The sequence below is a fragment of the Hermetia illucens genome, chromosome 6 (genome assembly GCF_905115235.1).
Source record: "Hermetia illucens chromosome 6, iHerIll2.2.curated.20191125, whole genome shotgun sequence".
Lineage (NCBI taxonomy): Eukaryota > Metazoa > Arthropoda > Insecta > Diptera > Stratiomyidae > Hermetia > Hermetia illucens.
In genome coordinates, this window is record NC_051854.1 from 49,760,941 (window position 1) to 49,779,835 (window position 18,895).

General features: G+C 48.3%; 3 protein-coding genes across 3 annotated transcripts in view; 1 reads left to right on the forward strand and 2 right to left on the reverse strand.

Annotated features, from left to right (window-relative positions):
- Positions 1-3,896, forward strand: part of LOC119660412 (EF-hand domain-containing protein 1-like) — a 31,435-nt gene extending 27,539 nt beyond the window's left edge. The window contains exons 9-10 of the mRNA XM_038068951.1: positions 3,295-3,455; positions 3,510-3,896. Of these exons, the coding sequence (XP_037924879.1) occupies positions 3,295-3,455; positions 3,510-3,812 (464 nt within the window). The 3' untranslated portion in view covers positions 3,813-3,896. The remainder of the gene's footprint in view (positions 1-3,294; positions 3,456-3,509) is intronic.
- The window catches only part of LOC119660011 (pseudouridine-5'-phosphate glycosidase), a 68,435-nt gene extending 64,346 nt beyond the window's left edge, over positions 1-4,089 (reverse strand). The window contains exon 1 of the mRNA XM_038068390.1: positions 3,896-4,089. The gene's annotated coding sequence lies outside the window, so the exon portion shown is untranslated. The remainder of the gene's footprint in view (positions 1-3,895) is intronic.
- Positions 4,090-14,018: 9,929 nt separating this feature from the next.
- Positions 14,019-14,983, reverse strand: LOC119659269 (probable Golgi SNAP receptor complex member 2). Its single transcript, XM_038067269.1, has 3 exons — positions 14,734-14,983; positions 14,564-14,669; positions 14,019-14,492 (listed from the first exon to the last, which is right to left on the reverse strand). The coding sequence occupies exons 1-3, from the start codon at positions 14,865-14,867 to the stop codon at positions 14,094-14,096; spliced, it is 639 nt and encodes a 212-aa protein (XP_037923197.1). The 5' UTR covers positions 14,868-14,983; the 3' UTR covers positions 14,019-14,093.
- Between the last annotated feature and the right edge of the window lie 3,912 nt (positions 14,984-18,895).

An 18,895-nucleotide genomic window follows, 5' to 3' on the forward strand; every position in this document is an offset into this window, starting at 1 on the left:
CGTGTTGCTAGCGCAGTTCGCTGTGGAGACCAAAGCTGATTTAGTACTAATCAGTGAGCAGTACCAAAACAAGGGCCCAGTTTCATGGCACCCTGACATATATATCAGGTACCGCTGCCATCTGGGTTCGGGACGGCACCCTCCTTAGGATTCTTGCCCAAAGCCGAGGGGACAGCTTTGTCTGGATTCGGTATTCAGGGATAACGTTTTTTAGTGTCTATCTTACGCCGAATGAGACGATACCGGACTTTCGTCGGAGGCTTGATGCTTTGGAGGACGCTATCTTAGGCACGGATGGGCGGATCCTCGGGTCGGGGGTGACTTCAATGCTAGGGCACTTGAATGGGGCATGCCTCACACAGATTCCAGAGGAAAACGAATTCTGGAAATGGCGGCGAGAACAGGACTGGTAGTTCTAAACATCGGATCCACCCCAACGTTCCGGCATCCGGGCTGCGAGGGAAGCATTCCAGACGTAACCTTCGCGTCAGAATCACTGGTGTCGCTGGCGGAAGGGTGGCAAGTTCTGGAAGACTTATCGGCAAGTGACCACCAATACATTGCTTTCGAAGTGGTGGACACAAACTCTCAGTGTGCGCCACCCTGGCGATCTTTCTGTGCATGAAACGTCGCGAAAGTGAATACCGGGAAGTTTGTCGATACTCTGGGAACAGCTGGGGCCAAGCTGGTGGGTACTCCTGAGGGCGGTGGCGCCGCAGCGGACACTGTCGTAAATTCAATTATGAACCTGATAACGACGGTCTGCGGAGCCTCCATGCCCAGGAAGACATCGAGGCGCGAGAAACCTTCCATGTATTAGTGGACAGTGGAAATCCCAGAGCTCCGGAAGAAGTGTCACAACCTCCGCCGCTTAATACAACGTCTACACGACCGGGAGGAGGCATGTACCATAATGATGGAGTACAAATCAGCCAAAAGGAGACTCTGCAACGCAATAAACAAGAGCAAAGCTCACTGCTGGCAAGATCTGGTCGGCGAGGTGAATGGAGATCCGTGGGGACTCGGTTACAAACTGGTAACCCGAAAAATCGGGGCTCTGCCGAAACCCTGTTCAGTTAAGGCCGAGCAGATGGACCGCATTGTAAGGGCACTTTTCCCTGCGCACCCCGTATGGGATGATGACGTCTCTATAAAAGAGTTGGAACAGGCAATCCTCTCTATGAAAAACAAGAAAGCGCCAGGACCCGATGGTATTCCCCATCACTGGTATTCCAACACCGGCCAGACCTACTGCTAGGCACATTCAACGCTTGCCTGAAAGAGGGTATTTTCCCTGCTCGTTGAAAGGTTACGAGGCTTGCGCTGATCCATAAAGGGAAAGGCGACCCCGAATTGTCGCCTTCATACCGCCCACTATGTATGCTTGACAGTGCTGGGAAAGTGCTCGAAAAGCTCATCAGAAGTAGACTCGCTAAAGCGATACGCCCTGCCGGAGATTTATCTCCCCGGCAGTTTGGTTTTCGAGCAGGGAGATCGACAATTGATGCTGCCATGCAAGTCGTGGACGCTGTTCGACGAGCAAACACTCCTCCTCGTAATACTTGACGTCAGAAACGCTTTTAATTCCGTAAGATGGAAAGACATTCTAGGCACACTAGACAATACTTTCAACGTGTCGAACTATCTCTTACGGATATTGAGGGACTATCTGAGGAATCGCTCCCTGCTCTATGAAAAACTAGAGGGTCAAAGGTGGATGGAGGTCACGTCGGGGGTAGCACAGGGATCCATCCTAGGGACGGACCTCTGGAACGCTACCTATGACAGTCTACTTAAACTCGACATGCCAGAAGACCCGCGCCTGGTCGGCTATGCAGATGATGTCGCAGCGCTTGTTGCTGGACGCACTGTCGAACAGGCGCAAAGCAGACTCGGCATATTGATGCGACGGGTAAGCGGATGGATGACTACTCATGGTTTCAACCTTGCACTGGAAAAAACCGAAGTAGTCCTCCTGACTAAAAAGAGAATTCCGACCCTGCGTCCCATATCGTTCGGCGAGTCGATGATCGAGTCAAAATCGGCGGTAAAGTACCTCGGGTTGACTCTTGACTCAAAGATGAGCTTTTCTGAGCAAATCAAAGGAGCAGCGAACAAGGCTGCAGCTGAAGTAAGTAGGTTAATGGCAAACATTGGGGGTCCTACGTCTAGCAGGCGACGTCTCCTGATGAGTTCAACGCAGTCTGTCCTGCTCTACGGTGCAGAGGTATGAGCTAGCGCTCTTAACAAGGAGGTATATCGTAAACGCCTCGCGAAAGTACAGAGACGGGGAGCTTTGCGAGTGGCGTCTGCGTACCGCACTGTCTCTGAACCGGCCGTGATGGTGATCGCGGGAGTAATCCCCGTTGCCCTTCTTCCTAGGGAGCGTCAAGCCATGTACAAGCGCAAGGGAGATGAGCCAAGGGAGATGAGCCAAGGGAGGTGGTTGCTCGCGAAGAACGGCAACGCACTCTAGACAAGTGGCAGCTCTCGTGGCAAAATGAAACTAGAGGCAGATGGGCTACGCGGCTCATCGGCAACTTAGGTGCGTGGCTGAATCGGAAGCATGGTGAGACTGACTATTTCATTACCCAATTTTTAAGTGGGCATGGAAGTTTTCAGTCTTACCTGCACAAGATTGGAAAGGCGCGATCTCCACATTGTGTGTTTTGCAATGGATTTGTGGACGACGCCCACCACACTTTTTTTCTTGTGGAAGGTGGGATGGGATTCGTCAGCAGCTTTATTTAAACACAGGGAATCTCTGTCCAAACAACATTGTCGAAGAGATGCTGAGGACTGCTGACAGGTGGAACCGTGTTGCCCATTACGTTTGGACCCTTCTCGTTGCTAAGAAGATAGAACTCGACCGGTGGTGGAGCCGGATGGCAGGGGGTTCCTTGAACTGACAGTTCTCTCCCTCCTCTTCCCTCCCGTTGGTGAAAGGAATTCCCTGATTTGAAGGCTTCGCAAGGCAGGAGATGAGATAAACTGCACACGCATAGACCGGCTCCTCCTTAACTAACTAATCCAATTCCTCACCGAATGTTCAGTTCTACTCCCACATATACAGATCTCCTAACAGGTAAGATGATTATGTTCAACCGCCCAGACGATCGACACAGCCTTAGCCTCGTTTATTCCACCGCCTAATAACACCACCGTCCCCTATATGTATCCTGCCTCCTTCGTTGAAGTTTAGATTGGATTAGACCCCTCAAAACCCCGTGTTAGAATGGACCTTGTTTATACTACTTTAATCCTTATTTTTTTTTGTTTCTTTTTCATTTGCAGGGGAAATTTTAAAGATAAACGATCATCGCTTCAAAATCGTCAGCGCTGATCGATTTGTCTATCAATACATGAAGGAGCACCGAGAAATGTTTAGTGACGAACAAGTGGAAGGTGTCCGCAATCACCTACTCCTAGAAGGCCACCTTAAAGACGAAGTGAAGGTAACTTAAGGATTCCCCCCAAAGTGTATTCATTCTATTATTCTGTTTTCTCAGTACGCCATGGACTATGTAAGGAATCTTGATGAAGAAGGAGCGAGAAATATGCACGGCCCTTCAAACGAACTGCAATCAACCGAGCTCAAACCAGACGATTGCACGCCTGCTCCGCAACCAGATCCCGCTGTGGGCGTCGATGCTGGCTTCCACCAAGACGATGCCTACATCAAAAGATCGAAAGACGGAACATGCCCCTACGAAATAAGACCGACTCCCCAGGAACACTTGACCAAACCATGTCCGCCGGCCGACGACCAAGAAAATCTCTTAAAACGCCTCGGCCAGGGAGACGGGAACTAATAGTGACACCTTCGAGTGAAGACTAGCGAAATTGCAGACATAAATGAGTGAATTCTATTTGATCAAGACAATTCCTTTCTTACCTTGAAGTACCACGAAAATAATCGGAAAATAAACTCTTGAATTACAGCGAAACCCGCAGTTTTTATGGCCACGAACTTGATGATAATCACTTTTCCTAATTCACTCTCTTAGCCGGGCAGAAGCGACCAAACGTACCGCAAGCACGTGTTCACGAAAGCTCTGGTAGCCGCGTACTAACAAGGCAAGAAGCTTGCTCTGCTCTCTTCCACGAAAGCTGCTGAACTTGCTAGAAACCTGGAGAGAAGCGGTTCAGTGCGAAAACTACTCGCGCAGGCGTACTGCGTCTTAGGATCACAGTCTGATTAGGAGTTCACACTCTCTACGATAGTGTTACTCGGTACGAATTGATAGTAAACTAATCAATGACTTTTTGGCAAGTTTTGGCAATAAACAAATCGAAATTAACTCGAGAAACCGTATCTTAAGTACTTAATGGAAATCCTTGTCTAATCTTTTCGTACCTGCCAGTAAGTATCGTTGAGTTTTACATATCAGAATCAAAACTAGATATTTCATGCGCCGTACAAGCAAACATAATAATAATAATAATCGTTGGCGCAACAACCCAATTGGATCAGTACCTTGAACTGTGTTAGAGCACTTCATTCAAGACCGTAACAAGCATAAATGGCGACGAAAACAAAATTATGAAAATCAATCTTGAAAATAGTTTTGCTTGCACAAAAGAAATTAATAAAAATAAATCGAAGACCGGGAACAAGATGTAGCTATGAATAATCATCATCAACGGCGCAACAACCGGTATCCGGTCTAGGCCTGCCTTAATAAGGGACTCCAGACATCCCGGTTTTGCGCCGAGGTCCACCAATTCGATATCCCTAAAAGCTGTCTGGCGTCCTGACCTACGCCATCGCTCCATCTTAGGCAGGGTCTGCCTCGTCTTCTTTTTCTACCATAGATATTGCCCTTATAGACTTTCCGGGTGGGATCATCCTCATCCATACGGATTAAGTGACCCGCCCACCGTAACCTATTGAGCCGGATTTTATCCACAACCGGACGGTCATGGTATCTCTCATAGATTTCATCGTTATGTAGGCTATCGTCCATCCTCATGTAGGGGGCCAAAAAATCGTTGGAGGATTCTTCTCTCGAACGCGGCCAAGAGTTCGCAATTTTTCTTGCTAAGAACCCAAGTTTCCGAGGAATACATGAGGACTGGCAAGATCATAGTCTTGTACAGTAAGAGCTTTGACCCTTCGAGCGGAACAGTTTTTGTAAGCTGAAATAGGCTCTGTTGGCTGGCAACAGCCGTGCGCGGATTTCATCATCATAGCTGTTATCAGTTGTGATTTTCGATCCTAGATAGGAGAAATTGTCAACGATCTCAAAGTTATATTCTCCTATCCTTATTCTTCATGTTTGACTAGTTCGGTTTGATGTTGTTGGTTGGTTCGTCTTCGGTGCTGACGTTGCCACCATATATTTTGGCTTGCCTTCATTGATGTGAGCCCAAGATCTCGCGCCAATCGCCGCCTGCTCGATCTAGATGAAGGCAGTTTGTACGTCTCGGGTGGTTCTTCCCATGATGTCGATATCGTCAGCATAGGCCAGTAGTTGGGTGGACTTAAAGAGGATCGTACCTCTTGCATTTACATCAGTATCACCGATCACTTTCTCAAGGGCCAGGTTAAACAGGACGCATGATAGTGCACCCCCTTGTCGTAGACCGTTGTTGATGTCGAATGGTGTTGAGAGTGATCCTGCTGCTTTTATCTTACCTCGCACATTGGTCAGGGTCAGCCTACTCAGTCTTATTAATTTCGTCGGGATACCGAATTCTCTCATGGCCGTGTACAGTTTTACCCTGGCTATGCTATCATAGGCGGCTTTAAGGTCGATGAACAGATGGTGCAACTGTTGTCCACATTCCAACAGTTTTTCCATCGCTTGCCGCAGAGAGAAAATCTCATCTGTTGCTGATTTGACTGGAGTGAAGCCTCTTTGGTATGGGCCAATGATGTTCTGGGCGTATGAGGCTATCCAGCCTAGCAAAATAGCGGAGAATATCTTATAGATGGTACTCAGCAACATGATAGCTCTATAATTGCTGCATTGTGTGATATCTTCCTTTTTATGTATGAGACAGATAATGCCTCGTTGCCAATCGTCAGGCATTGAGCACAAGTTGATGAACCACTTGGTGTAACCGGCCGCCTCCATATTTAATCTATTCGGCTGTAATTCCATCGACTCCTGGCGACTTATGATTTTTTAGCCGATGAATTGCACGGACTGTTTCTCCTGTACTTGGTGGTGGCAGTTTTTGTCCGTCGTCTTCAGTTGGCGGAACCTCCAACTCGCCGATGTTCTGGTTATTCAGTAGCTCATCAAATTCCCAATATGCCCATTCTGTCGGAAATCAGATTTCCCTCTTTGTCTCGGCAGGATGAGCATCGAGGTGTATAAGGCTTCATCCTGCTGACTTGTAGGTAAAACTTCCGCGCCTGGTGCAGTTGCTCCCTGTACTTTTCTAGTTCACAGACTTGTTGGTTCTGCCAGGCTTCCTTTTTCCGTCTGTGAAGGCGCTTCTCCGCTCGACAGAGTTCGTAATAAGTCTCTGCGCGTGCCCGCGTTCTTTGAGAATGGAACATTACTCGGTATGCGGCATTCTGCTGTTCCATTGCTAGCTTACATTCATCGTCAAACCAGGAGTTCCGACTCCTTTTGCGGCTGGGGGCAAGTATGTTTGTGGCCGTATCCATGATAACGTTCTTCAGGTGGTTGTGAAGATCATTTGTTGATGCTTCATCTCCAGGTCCTCCGTTGACTGCGGTTATTGCGGCATCCATTTCCCTCTTATAGGTGTCGCAGAGGGCTGTGTTGTGGATGGATTCAGTGTTAACTCTCACCTGGTTGTCAGAGGGGATTCTGGGTCGTGTTGTTATTCGAGCTCGGAGCACCATGCCAACGAGATAGTGATCCGAGTCTATATTGGCCCCCTTATATGTTCTGACATTCATCAAGGCTGAGAGGTGGCGGCGTTCAATCAACACGTGGTCAATTTGGTTGAAAATGGTCCCGACTGGAGAGGCCCATGCATGTTTGTGGACCGCTTTCCGCGCAAACCAGGTATTTCCAACAGCTGTGACACTGCTAGTTGAATGAGCCCGTTATCATTTTTTTTTTTTGGTGTAAGCTATGGGAGCGAACGTATCGCCGGAATGCGGGCTCCTTCCCTACTGTTAAAATCCCAAAGTATGATTTTGATATCATATCTGGGACAGGCTTCGAGGGTTGTTCTACTGCCTCGTAGAAGGTATCCTTCTCCGACTCTGCAGTCTCCTCTGTAGGGCCGTGAACGTTTATGAAGCTTATATTTCTAAACTTGCCTCACAAACGCAGAGTGCATAGTCTTTCGCTTATATTTTCAAAGCCGATAACAGCAGGTTTCATTTTTTGGCTGACTAGGAAACCTACTCCGAGCACATGGTTTACTGGATGGCCACTATAATATATGGTGTAGCTGCTCTTCTCCAGGAAACCGGTCCTTGTCCAACGCATCTCCTGTAAAGCTGTTACATCAGCCCTATATTGGGACAGGGTATCGGCCAGCTGTTTATCAGCTTCATCACTGTACAGGGAGCGCACGTTCTATGAGAAAATGCACAAATCGTTATTCCGTTGTCGTTGCCGGGTTCGTCGTTGTAAAATCCGTCCAATCCGAGGCTCCTGTTGTGACTTCGTAACAAGTTGTTTTGCATGTAGGGTTGTCAGCCCTACCCAACCCCCAACCTGGAGGACCAGTTGGTGCAATTTGTCCCGTTTTTAGGCGCGGGGGACTCGCCTTCATACTTCTCCGTCTACAACTTTTCGTTAAGAAAGAGCTCCCAGCGGTCACCACGTGGAGGTGGAGATAGGGTTTGGTAGTAGAGCTGTTGGTGTTGGTTCAGCAGGCATTTCCCAGGTTTTATGCTCCATCGTGGGTACCAATGCACGTTTCGCCCTGATAGGTCCCTTTGACCACCCGACCATAATGCAAATGTTTAATTAAAACATTATGGGATCGAACAAACAAAAAGGTGAGGGAGCTCAGTAAGGAAGATCCTCCAGGAAACGGAAGGTGACACCTGATGCCAAGCGGTAATCAAAACCCCAAGCCAAGGTGTGACTAGCGTGCCGCGGGCTGAATGGTCACAGGGGTTAAGATGTGGCCGTAAGCGGTGAACTGTGGGTACCAGGCGACCCCCAGTTTCAACTAGCCTTGCCTCGGCAAAAAAGAGCTCTGCCGAGATCGACTTACTTTCCCCGGAAAAATTGAGACCATGGCAGCCAACTATGAAAAAACAAAAAAACAAAAACATAAACCTATTAAGCAAACACAGTTAAACTTCGATCGTGACGATCCAAACCCGAGTGAAGGGGCAACCCTGAGCTCATCGATGGAGAACCTGAGTCTAGACTCAGATTCCCCACTTATTCAAGTGGGAACCAATCCAACTGGGACCCAGTCCTTAACGGACGAGCCGAAGCAGGCCCCTTCTATCAGCACTCCTGACCCCAGGCTCCAATCGGCGCAACCTGCTGAGGCTAAACTCTCGCCCATAGGTAAGCACCTGTCCACGGACAGCAAACCGACTTCGAACAAACAGCCTACGGGCAAACCGCCTTCGGGCAAACCACCTCCGGGCAACGCACAACCCAAGAGCTGTACCAAGGTTGAGAGGAAAGAGCGTTCCGGGCACCTGCGGCTAAGGGGAAACCGAAGCAGCAGCGGTCCTCGGACGATCCTAACTCTTCGACATAAAAGGCAGCAAAGAGGGCTCGGCCGGCAACGGCTAGGCCTTCATTTGCAGACAAGGCTATCGAAGCCGATGGATGGGTCCTGTATGACGACTCTAATCCATCCGGCTACGATACTGAGCAGTGCGAACAGCTTAGGAGGAAACTCCTCCTACCTGTAAGGACTGCTTTGAGTCGGTAGGTGTATACCATAAAATGTTACGGCTGAACTTTGCCGACGAAGACACGAACGAGTGGCTCAGGCAGTACTGCTCCTCCCTTAGCGATGTGTGGGAGGGTGCGCGGCTAACCTTGAAAAGCGTCTCTGAGCTTCCATCGATCAAAAAGTGCTTTCTCTGGCTTCCAGAAGAAGAGGGAAATGGTGTTGGGGTTCTGGGACAACTTGGTATACAGAACAACGTTAACACTTCCACCTGGTTGCTGCTAGGCAGCAAAACAAGAGAGAGAGCCGATAGGCCGGGAACTTTTCTCACTATCGGCGTTCCCGAACCCGATGTTAAGAAGGTTCGGAAAAAATCGGGCTGCCGGCTCTACTATGGGCTAGGACCGTCACATTACAAGTGTCGGCTCCTAAAACCATTGAAGGGGACATGCAGCCCTCGGCATCTTCGTCTAAAATGTAGATGAGGTGCCACATTTCCCAAATAAATTTGCAGCATTGTAAAGCGGCGCGACTGCACTTATCAATCGTCGGATCAATAGCTGCAAGACATTTATATACCTCATACAAGGACTGTGGGTTGTTAGTGGGGTAGTTAGGGGCCTAAACTTCCAACATGCTGACCTATTGTATGCCAATGAAAGCGATCGACCCCGCTCCTGCATGGTACTCTCCAAAGACTTCCAGGCTAATTTGGTTAACGACCTATGTGATGGCGACATTACATCGGTTTAGTTAACCATAAAAAGTCAACAGGGAGATAAAGAGACACTATGGTGCTCTGCATATTTTCCCTACGACGCAGAAGACGTTCCCAGTGGAACATTAATCAGAGCTATCCAATATGCAAAAAGTAGAGGCATGGGGGTAATAGCAGGATGTGATGTCAACGCTCACCACATATGCTGGGGAAGTTCGAACATGGAAGAGGATCGAGACTACTGGAGTATCTAGTAGGAACCGATTTGCAGGTCCTAAATGTGGGTAATGAACCCACTTTCTTTAACGTGGTCGAGGTCATCGACATCACGGTGGCATCTTCTGACATCGCGTCTCTAATCGGAGAGTGGAGAGTATCAAACGATATCACACTCTCGGATCATAGATGCGTTGATTTCGTTATGGGCATGAATCCATCTCCACCCACTCCATTTCGGAATTCGCAAAAGACAGATTGGGTGACGTATAAAATAGAACTGAGCGCCCAAGTCACAATCAGTGGGAGGAGCATCAAATCCATTGCTGGAATTGAGAAGACAACCCAGATGATCACAACTAGCATGAGAGAAACTTTGGAAGAAAGCTGTCCACTCAAGATGCCAAAGAAGGGTAAAACACCATGGTGGAACCCGGATTTAGCAAAACAGAGGAGAACGACAAAGATGCTCCTTAATCGTGCTCTGAAGGGTGAATCAGGCACTAGCTGGAATCGAGTCTAAAGAAGAGCATAAGATCGGCTAAACGATCTGATCTTGGAGACGCTTTTGCAAAGAGACTAACTCTCTTGAGGCAACCTCAAAGCTAAAGCAGCTTCTGGTCAAAAAACGTAGACAGAAACTGGGTTATTTACGTTTACAGAATGGGAAGTACACAGAAAGCGATGAAGAAACGGCAAACCATTTGCTTGAAGTGCACTTCCTAGGCAGTATCCAAAATCTAATCTCGGGGCCAACAGGTGAATACAGCCCTCAACCGAGAGACTGAAATCTGGCATGCAAGGTAGTATCGCTGGAGCGAGTGAAATGGGCATTTAACTCGTCCCATAGATGCAAGTCTTTCAGGTCCGGCTGGCATCATCCCTGCACTCGTAATAGAGGAAATGGATGCCCTGGGTCTACACATTCGGAATATATATCGCGCATGCCTAGCACACGCTTATATTCCAATTAAATGGCGGGATGTAAAGGTGTTGTTGTTCCCAAAACAGGAAAACCCACCTACACAGTCGCAAAAAGCTTTCGGCCGACCAGCCTAACGTCCTTTCTGCACGTGCACTTTCATTGTGAAAAGGAAGCAATCCTCGAATGTTTTCCGCGCTATTGACATCAACCCGTATAGGATGTCTGGGGAATAATGCCCATACAATACGGTCCATTTGCGTCAGCTGCGACGCTACCATCCCCCGAAGCTACCTCCAATGCGGCTCTGCCTGCTCCAAGAGCTTCGAAGAACTTCCCGATGTTCACCCTCGCGACATTCCACAGGGAGGGGGAGCGTCGCCTTAGTGCTCGCCGGCAAGTAGCGTCAACCACTTCGAATGCGATGTACTGGTAATCACTTGCCGAGAAGTCTTCTAGGACTCGCCACCCGTCCACCGATGATGCCAGAGATTCTGACGCAAAAGCGATATCAGAAATGCTTCCTTCACAGCGTGGGCGCCGAAACGTTGACGTGGATCCGGTGTTTAAAACTACGAGCCCGGTTCTCGCTGCCATTTCCAGAACCCGTTTCTCTCTGGAGTCTAACTGAGGCATGCGCCATTCAAGGGCCCTGGCATTATAATCACTGGCTACCAGGATTCGTCCCTCCGTGCTCGAAACGACGTCCTCCAGAGCATTAAGTCGGCGCTGAAAGTCCAGCATCGTCTCGTTCGGTGTCAGATAAACGCTAAAAAGCTTTATCCCTAAACACCAACCAGACAAACCCGTTCCCTCGGCCTTCGGAAATAACACGAAGTCGAACGTCATCCCGAACACAGATGGCAGCGAGATACCATGAGACCGGGTCCTTGTTTCGGTATTGCTCGCTAATTAGCCCTAGATCAGCATTTACTTGCGCAGCGAACTGTGCTAGCAACTGATGGGCAGTTGCACTCCGGTGCATATTAATTTGTAAAATACGGATCATGCCATTCGCACCCTAGCCCTTTCCAATTCTGCCCTGAAGATTGGACACCATCCCGAACCCGCAGTGTAGGCGACGCTCTCACCATACGCGCCACGATCCCTACAGAGAACGCAACTTTCGCTTTCATTGCAAGTGTTCGCTTGATGACCTACTTGGCCGCATCTCCGGCATGCTGTCCTCCTGTCCGGTCCCTTGTAAGCCACTGACGTGTGTCCACAGTCCAGACACCTGTAGCACTTGGTGGGGACTATCCGCATTCGTACCCTGCATACTACTCATCCCATTTTGTTTCTCCCGCTGCTAAAGAGTTTCCTCGCATATTGCTCGGGGGCTTCCACCACGGCGAGCTTTTGACCTCAAGCGCCTCTAAACATTCACTCTTTATCGCTTCTACTTCGACCTTTTCTGTAAGGCAGTCAAGATCCCGGATTTCTTGAGAGCACATGGGCTCTAGGCTGGAAACAAGAGCCTTCTCCCCCAATAACCCCTTGACCGCTTCGCAGAACGTACTCTTGCTAGTCGTCTTTGGGCTCAGTTCGACGAAGCCTCCGCCACTCCTCGTTCTGTATGGAAAACACCTCTGCTCCGCTGTCTACGGGTTTCATCCTATAGCAGATTTCACTAAGGACTTCCGCAAATGTCTTGCCTCGTTTCCTCGTCTTTTCTGCTCCTGGCTTTTGGTTTGCAGCCTCCTTGCCTTTGGACAGACGTGTCTTTGGCGGCGTATTCAGTTGTTTCCTTTTTTCCTTCTCCGCATTCTTTTTTTGGCCCCTGGAAACTACTTCGATAAAATCCTTCAGGCACGTCGTGCTCTTTCCGCTTTTTGTCCAGTTCGCTTTGCAGTGGACTCTCTGCGTACTCAGCGGGGAATGCGGCTGTTCCTGCTCTCCAATCGTGTTCCGCTGCTCTTCACGTTCGCCTATAGAAGGAGATCCGGTCCAATAGTTCCTCCAATTTCATCAGCCCGTTTTTGGCACCTTGCTGATCCAGGAATTCACGGACGAATCAGCGCTCACTCGAGGCAACGCGGTTTACTAATAACAATGCAATGCACACTACCCGACAAGGGTCCCGAAGGGGCTGGGTCCTGATATATGTCCCAACTACCACCTTGGCAGAGCTACGCTCACATCACCCCATCGACGTCGACAGAGAGCTGTCGACGGCTCCGGAGATTCCCAGTGTGTTCCGACGTGTACCGGTCATTTGCGGTTCGCTCTTCATCGAGAAGCTTTCTCGAGGCTACTACCTAGGACGCAGGTATACTGCCAGCTAGGGGGTCCAAACTACTTACTTGGGTACTTCGGGAACATCACACCCCGTATCGTAAGCGACCCGTTAAAGGTCGCTGACGACCCCTGAGGGGGAACAACTGCGGCCCCACGTTGGGCGCCAACTCTGTTGTGATGATAGTTCAGCGTTGCATCACCTTGGTACTAGCACGTTCACCAAGGCTGTCAACCAACCAAACCAGTTGCGGTGGACGGGTCACCTAATCCCTATGAGTGAGGATGATCCTGCCCGAAAAATCTGTAAAGGGAATATCTATGGTAGAAAAAGAAGACGAGGCAGACTCCGCCTGAGATGGAGCGATGGCGTAGTTGAGGACGCCAGACTGATTTTAGAGATATCGAACTGGTGGACCTCGAGTGGAGTCTCGAATTCCTTACTTGGCAGACCTAGACCAGATACCGGTGGTTGCGTCATTGATGATGATGAATGACAAGACGATGATGAATGACTGCAGAATCTTTGAATCTCTCCCCATTGTCATTATGATCCCGTCCGTTGTTTCCAACCACATGTCCTAGCATGGTGTTATAAGAGCACACCTTCGCTTGTGAAATTCCTCATTTTCAATTCGAGGGTCTCATCCATTTAAATACGTGCCCCCAGAGAACCAGCCGAGATTTTCCTAAAATCGCTTATTCGGCAAAATACGGATAGAGTTACAAACGCCACTCCAACGTTTATTGAGTTTTCAACCCGATCGCTTGAAGACGAGAGGCATAGGATTTTGACGGAGAAATTAAAGTTATTATTCCCGTTTTTTAGGAGCGAAATATTCGAATTCGGGAAGGTAAAACTTTTGTATATGCGTTCGGTTTGTCCGCTTCTCCAGTCTTTGTCCCTCTCACAAGCGATCGGTTGCGCCATTTTGCCCTATCAAAGGCGTAATTTGGATGCAATTGTTAGGCAAAACGCCCTTCATTGCCTTTTATAGTCGGCCGACACTCAGAACCAAAGAGGGCGACAGGGGGTCTCCTATGTGGCGGCAAATTTTGGATATGAAACCATCTGCATAAAGCAGTGAATTCGCGTTCGGTTTGTCCAACGAACAAATCAATTACTTCCATTCAAAAAGGACTTTTATTCGCAATAAGCATACCGAGATATAACAAGAGATACTTTCGACACTTTCGTGATCAGAAGACAAAAAAGTAGATGATAAGGACAATAACAAGCAACGTCACAAACATTCCTCCGTACAAAATATATTTATCCTCAGATAAACGTTTTTCAATGAGGCGCATTGTGTGATTCGACAGTCCAAGGGTGTTCCCAATATCCAAAATTCGCTTCCGCGCGCCCTTTAACGTCTCTCGTTGACTCCTCAGACTATCCAGGATGCTGCTGCCGGTGAACATCATTTCGTCCACGCCCTGATGGGCATTCATCAAGGAATTGTTATGATCCAACGCGGCATCGGCTAAATCGATGGCTGTCTCCTGATTGGAGGTGAACCGGCGATTGAGCAGCTGCTCGCGGGCACTCGCCTCCATTTCGCGCTTTTGTTTTTTCTGCTGCCACATATTCAGGGCGTTCTGGGTGGACATATTAGAACGAGATACAAATTACATTTATATATAAAGGAGAAGTAATTGTGCATGCAAACCTCCAAGTGCCGGACGTCATATTTCAGCTGATCCACCCGCATCTTCGCATTCGGTCTTTGTGACACTGGGACTTTGAATAAGAGCACATCAAGGCGGTCGCAATTACTGTGAAGTCAATTATTAATGAATCTGGGAAGAAGCAAATTTAATTGGATTTAGTCATCCTTACGCCTTCACTGATACGATTTTGGTCTGGATCTGGTTGGCCACTTCTAACTCGTTAGCCTGTGGACTGTTGAGGAGTTGAAAATGCTGTTGTATCTCTTGGATTACTCGGTTCGTTTGGTGATACAGTGTGTCCATCTTCTTAATTATTATTTGATTTTATACGAATGAGAACAGCTTAAAAACTAGAGGCACGGGAATGTTTTAAAACCGAACAAGTGACAGCGAAGAAATGTCACTGGGTGACGTGTGGGATGTCAACGTTAGTGACACGTAAATCGTTGCAGAGAATTGTACTAGAATTGTTGTGATCCGGGTGGGGACAATATGTGTTGAACTTCCGGGCGGGAAAGTCAGTTATTTCAGTTCTTGGCTCTGACGGATTTGTATCAAGTCTAGTTATGATTCAAAATCAATCGAGAAAATAGGTAATCAGATAATGAGTCATCTATCCTTCGATTCTAAATCGAACCTCTCGATGAAGAATAAAATATACATCACTTCGATGGGATTCATATTCGAAAAGTTATGTGCAAGTTCCGCATGCATCACACAAAGCTTGCTTAAGGGATTGAGGAGTGAAGAGGCTTCATAGATAGACGCTGATAACGCTGCTGGACTACCCCTACATTTTTGTGGTGGAAGAGCGATGGGTTCGATTTAATCGTACATTACTGACGCAAGATGGTGCGGCAACCACATGTATCATGCCTTAAACAGGAGACGCGCAGGTCGGACTACTCCTGAAGGTCTACGAAACCTTCGGCGGCTGCCTGCTGATGGTAGGCAGGCAGTCTAAAGAGGGGAAAGAACGGCTGGAGGGATAGGACTTCCTATGGAGCACGCGAGCAGCGGGAAGAAAAATGCTGGCAATTGCCAAGGCTGTGGCCCATGAACGGGAGCCCATACCTGAATTTGGGCAAATAACCAAACAATCAAATGGATGCGAAGAACAAAATACCAGTACCAACAACAAAGGGCTTGAAAAGCCCAACACCAGCGGTTTTTGGGAGCGAACGGACCGGCTCCCGACCGACGATGACCAGCGACCATACTGCCTCGGTTGCAGGTGTCCAGTAGGGGACACCTAACTCGATACCGGATCCTTTCAGAAGGAGTTCAGTGCTCCTTAGATCCCACCGAGTCGAGCAAGATCACTAGAGGGACGAGGTGTTTGTCAGACAATGACGGAGAAATTTAAGGAAGCCAACCCCAGCGATGTGGTTCTGATACCAGAACGTGGGAGTGACGAATGTCAGCGAGCGAAAGGCCACCCAGGAGCGGCATTGCCGCACTGGATGAGAAGATAATGGTGTTCTGTGAGTTCATAAAGGATAGGAAGAACACCCACCAAAATATTAGGGCTATGATTAGAGGTATCAGACTGGGGTATGGCAGAGCCTAGGAGAAGAAAGGAGCGTATAAAGCAGGCAAGAAATTCATCCAGACGGCACAGGTGACACCTCCTCTGCAAAGGTTACTCGGTGAGAACGCTGGAAAAAGAAGCCACGAGGGAATCGGTGAAATACCTGGATCCCAGTAGATCCTCAAAAGGATGAAACGCCCTTCTCCACAGAAACCGGAGCAGGCATTGAAAACAGCCAACGATGTCAAAGAAACGTAGCGGTGATGCTTGAAAATGAAGCAGAGCGTGAAGTGCGAGGCATGGAGCAAGGTTATCTCCAAGAAGAGGAGGAGAATACGGCTAAAAGTGGTCGTCATTTCCAAAAAGGGGGAAGCAACTTATGCCGTCATCCTTAAGCAAGTTAAGTCGGACCCAGAGCTTAGGGATCTAGGAAACATCGTCACCCGAATTAGGCGGTCACAGAAGGGAGACCTCATACTGGAGCTAAAAAACTTTACAAAACAGCGGAGAAATTCCTCGGTCAGGTGGAAAAAAACCCTTGGCCAGCGGGCTGAAGTAAGCACCAAACGGCAGAAGGTAACTATCGAGTGCAAGGACATCAATGAGGTTACCACGAAGGAGGATGTCCGGGAAGCACTGGAAAAGGTGTTCGAGCTTTCGGGAGTCGGCAGTCAAATCGATGCGAAAGGCTTATGTGGGGACGCAGACTGCAGTTATTAGCCTGCCAGCAGAGGCAGCGTTCAAAATACTAGCGGCGGGCAGAGTGAAGATAGGTTGGGCCAACAGTCGGCTCAGAGAGCGAGTGGACATGAAGAGATGCTTCAAGTGCCTCGACTTTGGGCACATAGCCGCAGCGTGCAACAGCGCCCACGATAAAGCAAATCGGTGCAGAAATTGCGGAGGAGAGGGACATATCGCCAAGAAGTGCACAGCTGACCCGAAATACATGCTGTGCGAAGGAAAGTAGGACATCGACAACCGACATATTACTGGCACTAGCAGATGGCCCAAATGAGATTGATTCAAATTAATTTCAACAACTGTGAGGCGGCACAAGACCTCCTCTAACAAACAATCAGAGATAAGGGAAATGACATCGGCATTATTTGTGAACACTATCGCAACTACAGTGGTGTTTTCTGGACCAGGGACCAGACCGGTAAAGCAGCAATATGGACGTGCAGCGGGCAGGCTATTCAGGAAGTTATGCAACGTCCGGAAGCTGGTTTCCTGAGAGTAAAAATGGACGGGATTCATGTCTACAACTGTTACGCTCTTCCTAGCGCAACACGTGCGCAGTACGAGGAGATGGTGCACCATTTGGTGTCGGACGCAAGGAGTCATACCCCGAAAATCATAGCGGGTGTATAACGGGGTACTCTTGCTTCCCGTATTAGAGGAGGCCACGTTGGTCGGTTTTACAGATGACCTGGCCATAGTGATCGTAGCAAAACTCCCGGAATATGGATGTTTGCGACACCGAGACGGTCCTGGCTTGCGGGGACCGCACTGAGCCTTTCGGAGGATGGAGGAGACGGAGACGGAGGCAATCCTTATTACAAATCGCCGGACAAGAAACACGATTAGTCTGCGAATTGGAAGCCATATGATCGTCTCATAGCCGACCATCAAATACCTTGGCGTGACTTTCAATGCCAGGCTGAGTATCCAAATATATACTGTTATTTACTTTACTTGTGCAAATAACCGAACCGGATGTATTTTGAGGCCTAGATTTCATACGGATGCATCACTGTGATTTTTTTCAGAATTCTCGGTTGGATAGGTTCTGAGAACGAAACCTGTCTCCCCTCGGTGAAACCCAATATCAGAAATAAGATCAATTTCGAAAAGTACTATTCGAGCCCTTTCACACACACATGACCATATTCTGTGTAAAAAATGCAACCCTTCTCGCATGTATGGGGAGCTCCCCTTCAAACGTAATACAAAATGACGCCACTCGCTGCATGTAAAGGGGCACACAGACCAGATGTTCTCACTAAATTTCGTGACAATCGGTTCAGTCGTTTCCGAGTAAATCAGGTGTGATAGATTGGCAGACGAACGGACATTCAATCGATTTTAATAAGATTTTGCTTTAAATTAAACCTTTAAAATTACAATTCTGCTGATGTAGATAGCTCGAAATGAAGGGACTCCAGAGTGAATCCTACCTGCTAGTAACTTCTCCTACACCATTTACGAAACAGGCGGAGGAAAGGGAAGCCAGAGACGTGAACGAAACTGACTTGATGTCAGCTCGAGTGATCGAATCTAGGCAAACGAGACACCGTAAACCAGTGAAGATGTTAAGTGGAAAGCAGTTGAATGCTGTACGGAATGAGATGAACCCTTTCATGAATGAAGACATGAAAACTGCAATACCTCCAAGTGCTACTTTTCCCAGAGAAATCAAACACGAAGGGATCGAGTCTCTGGCGGTACGGTGTGGGGGAAACCCCATCAGGCGGACCGCGGCATACGCTTCTCACAGTTTTCCATTACATATTAGACTAAGTTTATGTCGAATTTAGATTGGTCAAATTAACCTGCAGCATGCCAAAGCCTCCTCCTATCTGCTGGCAGCGAGACTGACAAAAATGAAGCACTGCCCCTTCATTTTTGTGGTGGAAGAGCCATGGGTTCGATTTAGTAGAATATGTTGCATTGGATCAATAAAGGAGGCTAGGATCTTCTACGGTGAAAGATCAATAAGATCGAGAGCTTGTGTCCTGATGCCAAGACGGTTAGAGGCAACTATGCTGTTCCCAGGACTTATTTACAGTTATCGTGCAAT

Excerpts from the sequence above, each read along its gene's own strand:
- LOC119659269 (XM_038067269.1), bottom strand. The coding sequence starts at position 14,867 with ATGGACACACTGTATCACCAAACGAACCGAGTAATCCAAGAGATACAA. Across the intron at positions 14,670-14,733 it reads AAAATCGTATCAGTGAAGGC|TAATTGCGACCGCCTTGATG; the intron begins GTAAGGATGACT and ends TTGACTTCACAG. Across the intron at positions 14,493-14,563 it reads ATGACGTCCGGCACTTGGAG|AACGCCCTGAATATGTGGCA; the intron begins GTTTGCATGCAC and ends ATGTCCACCCAG.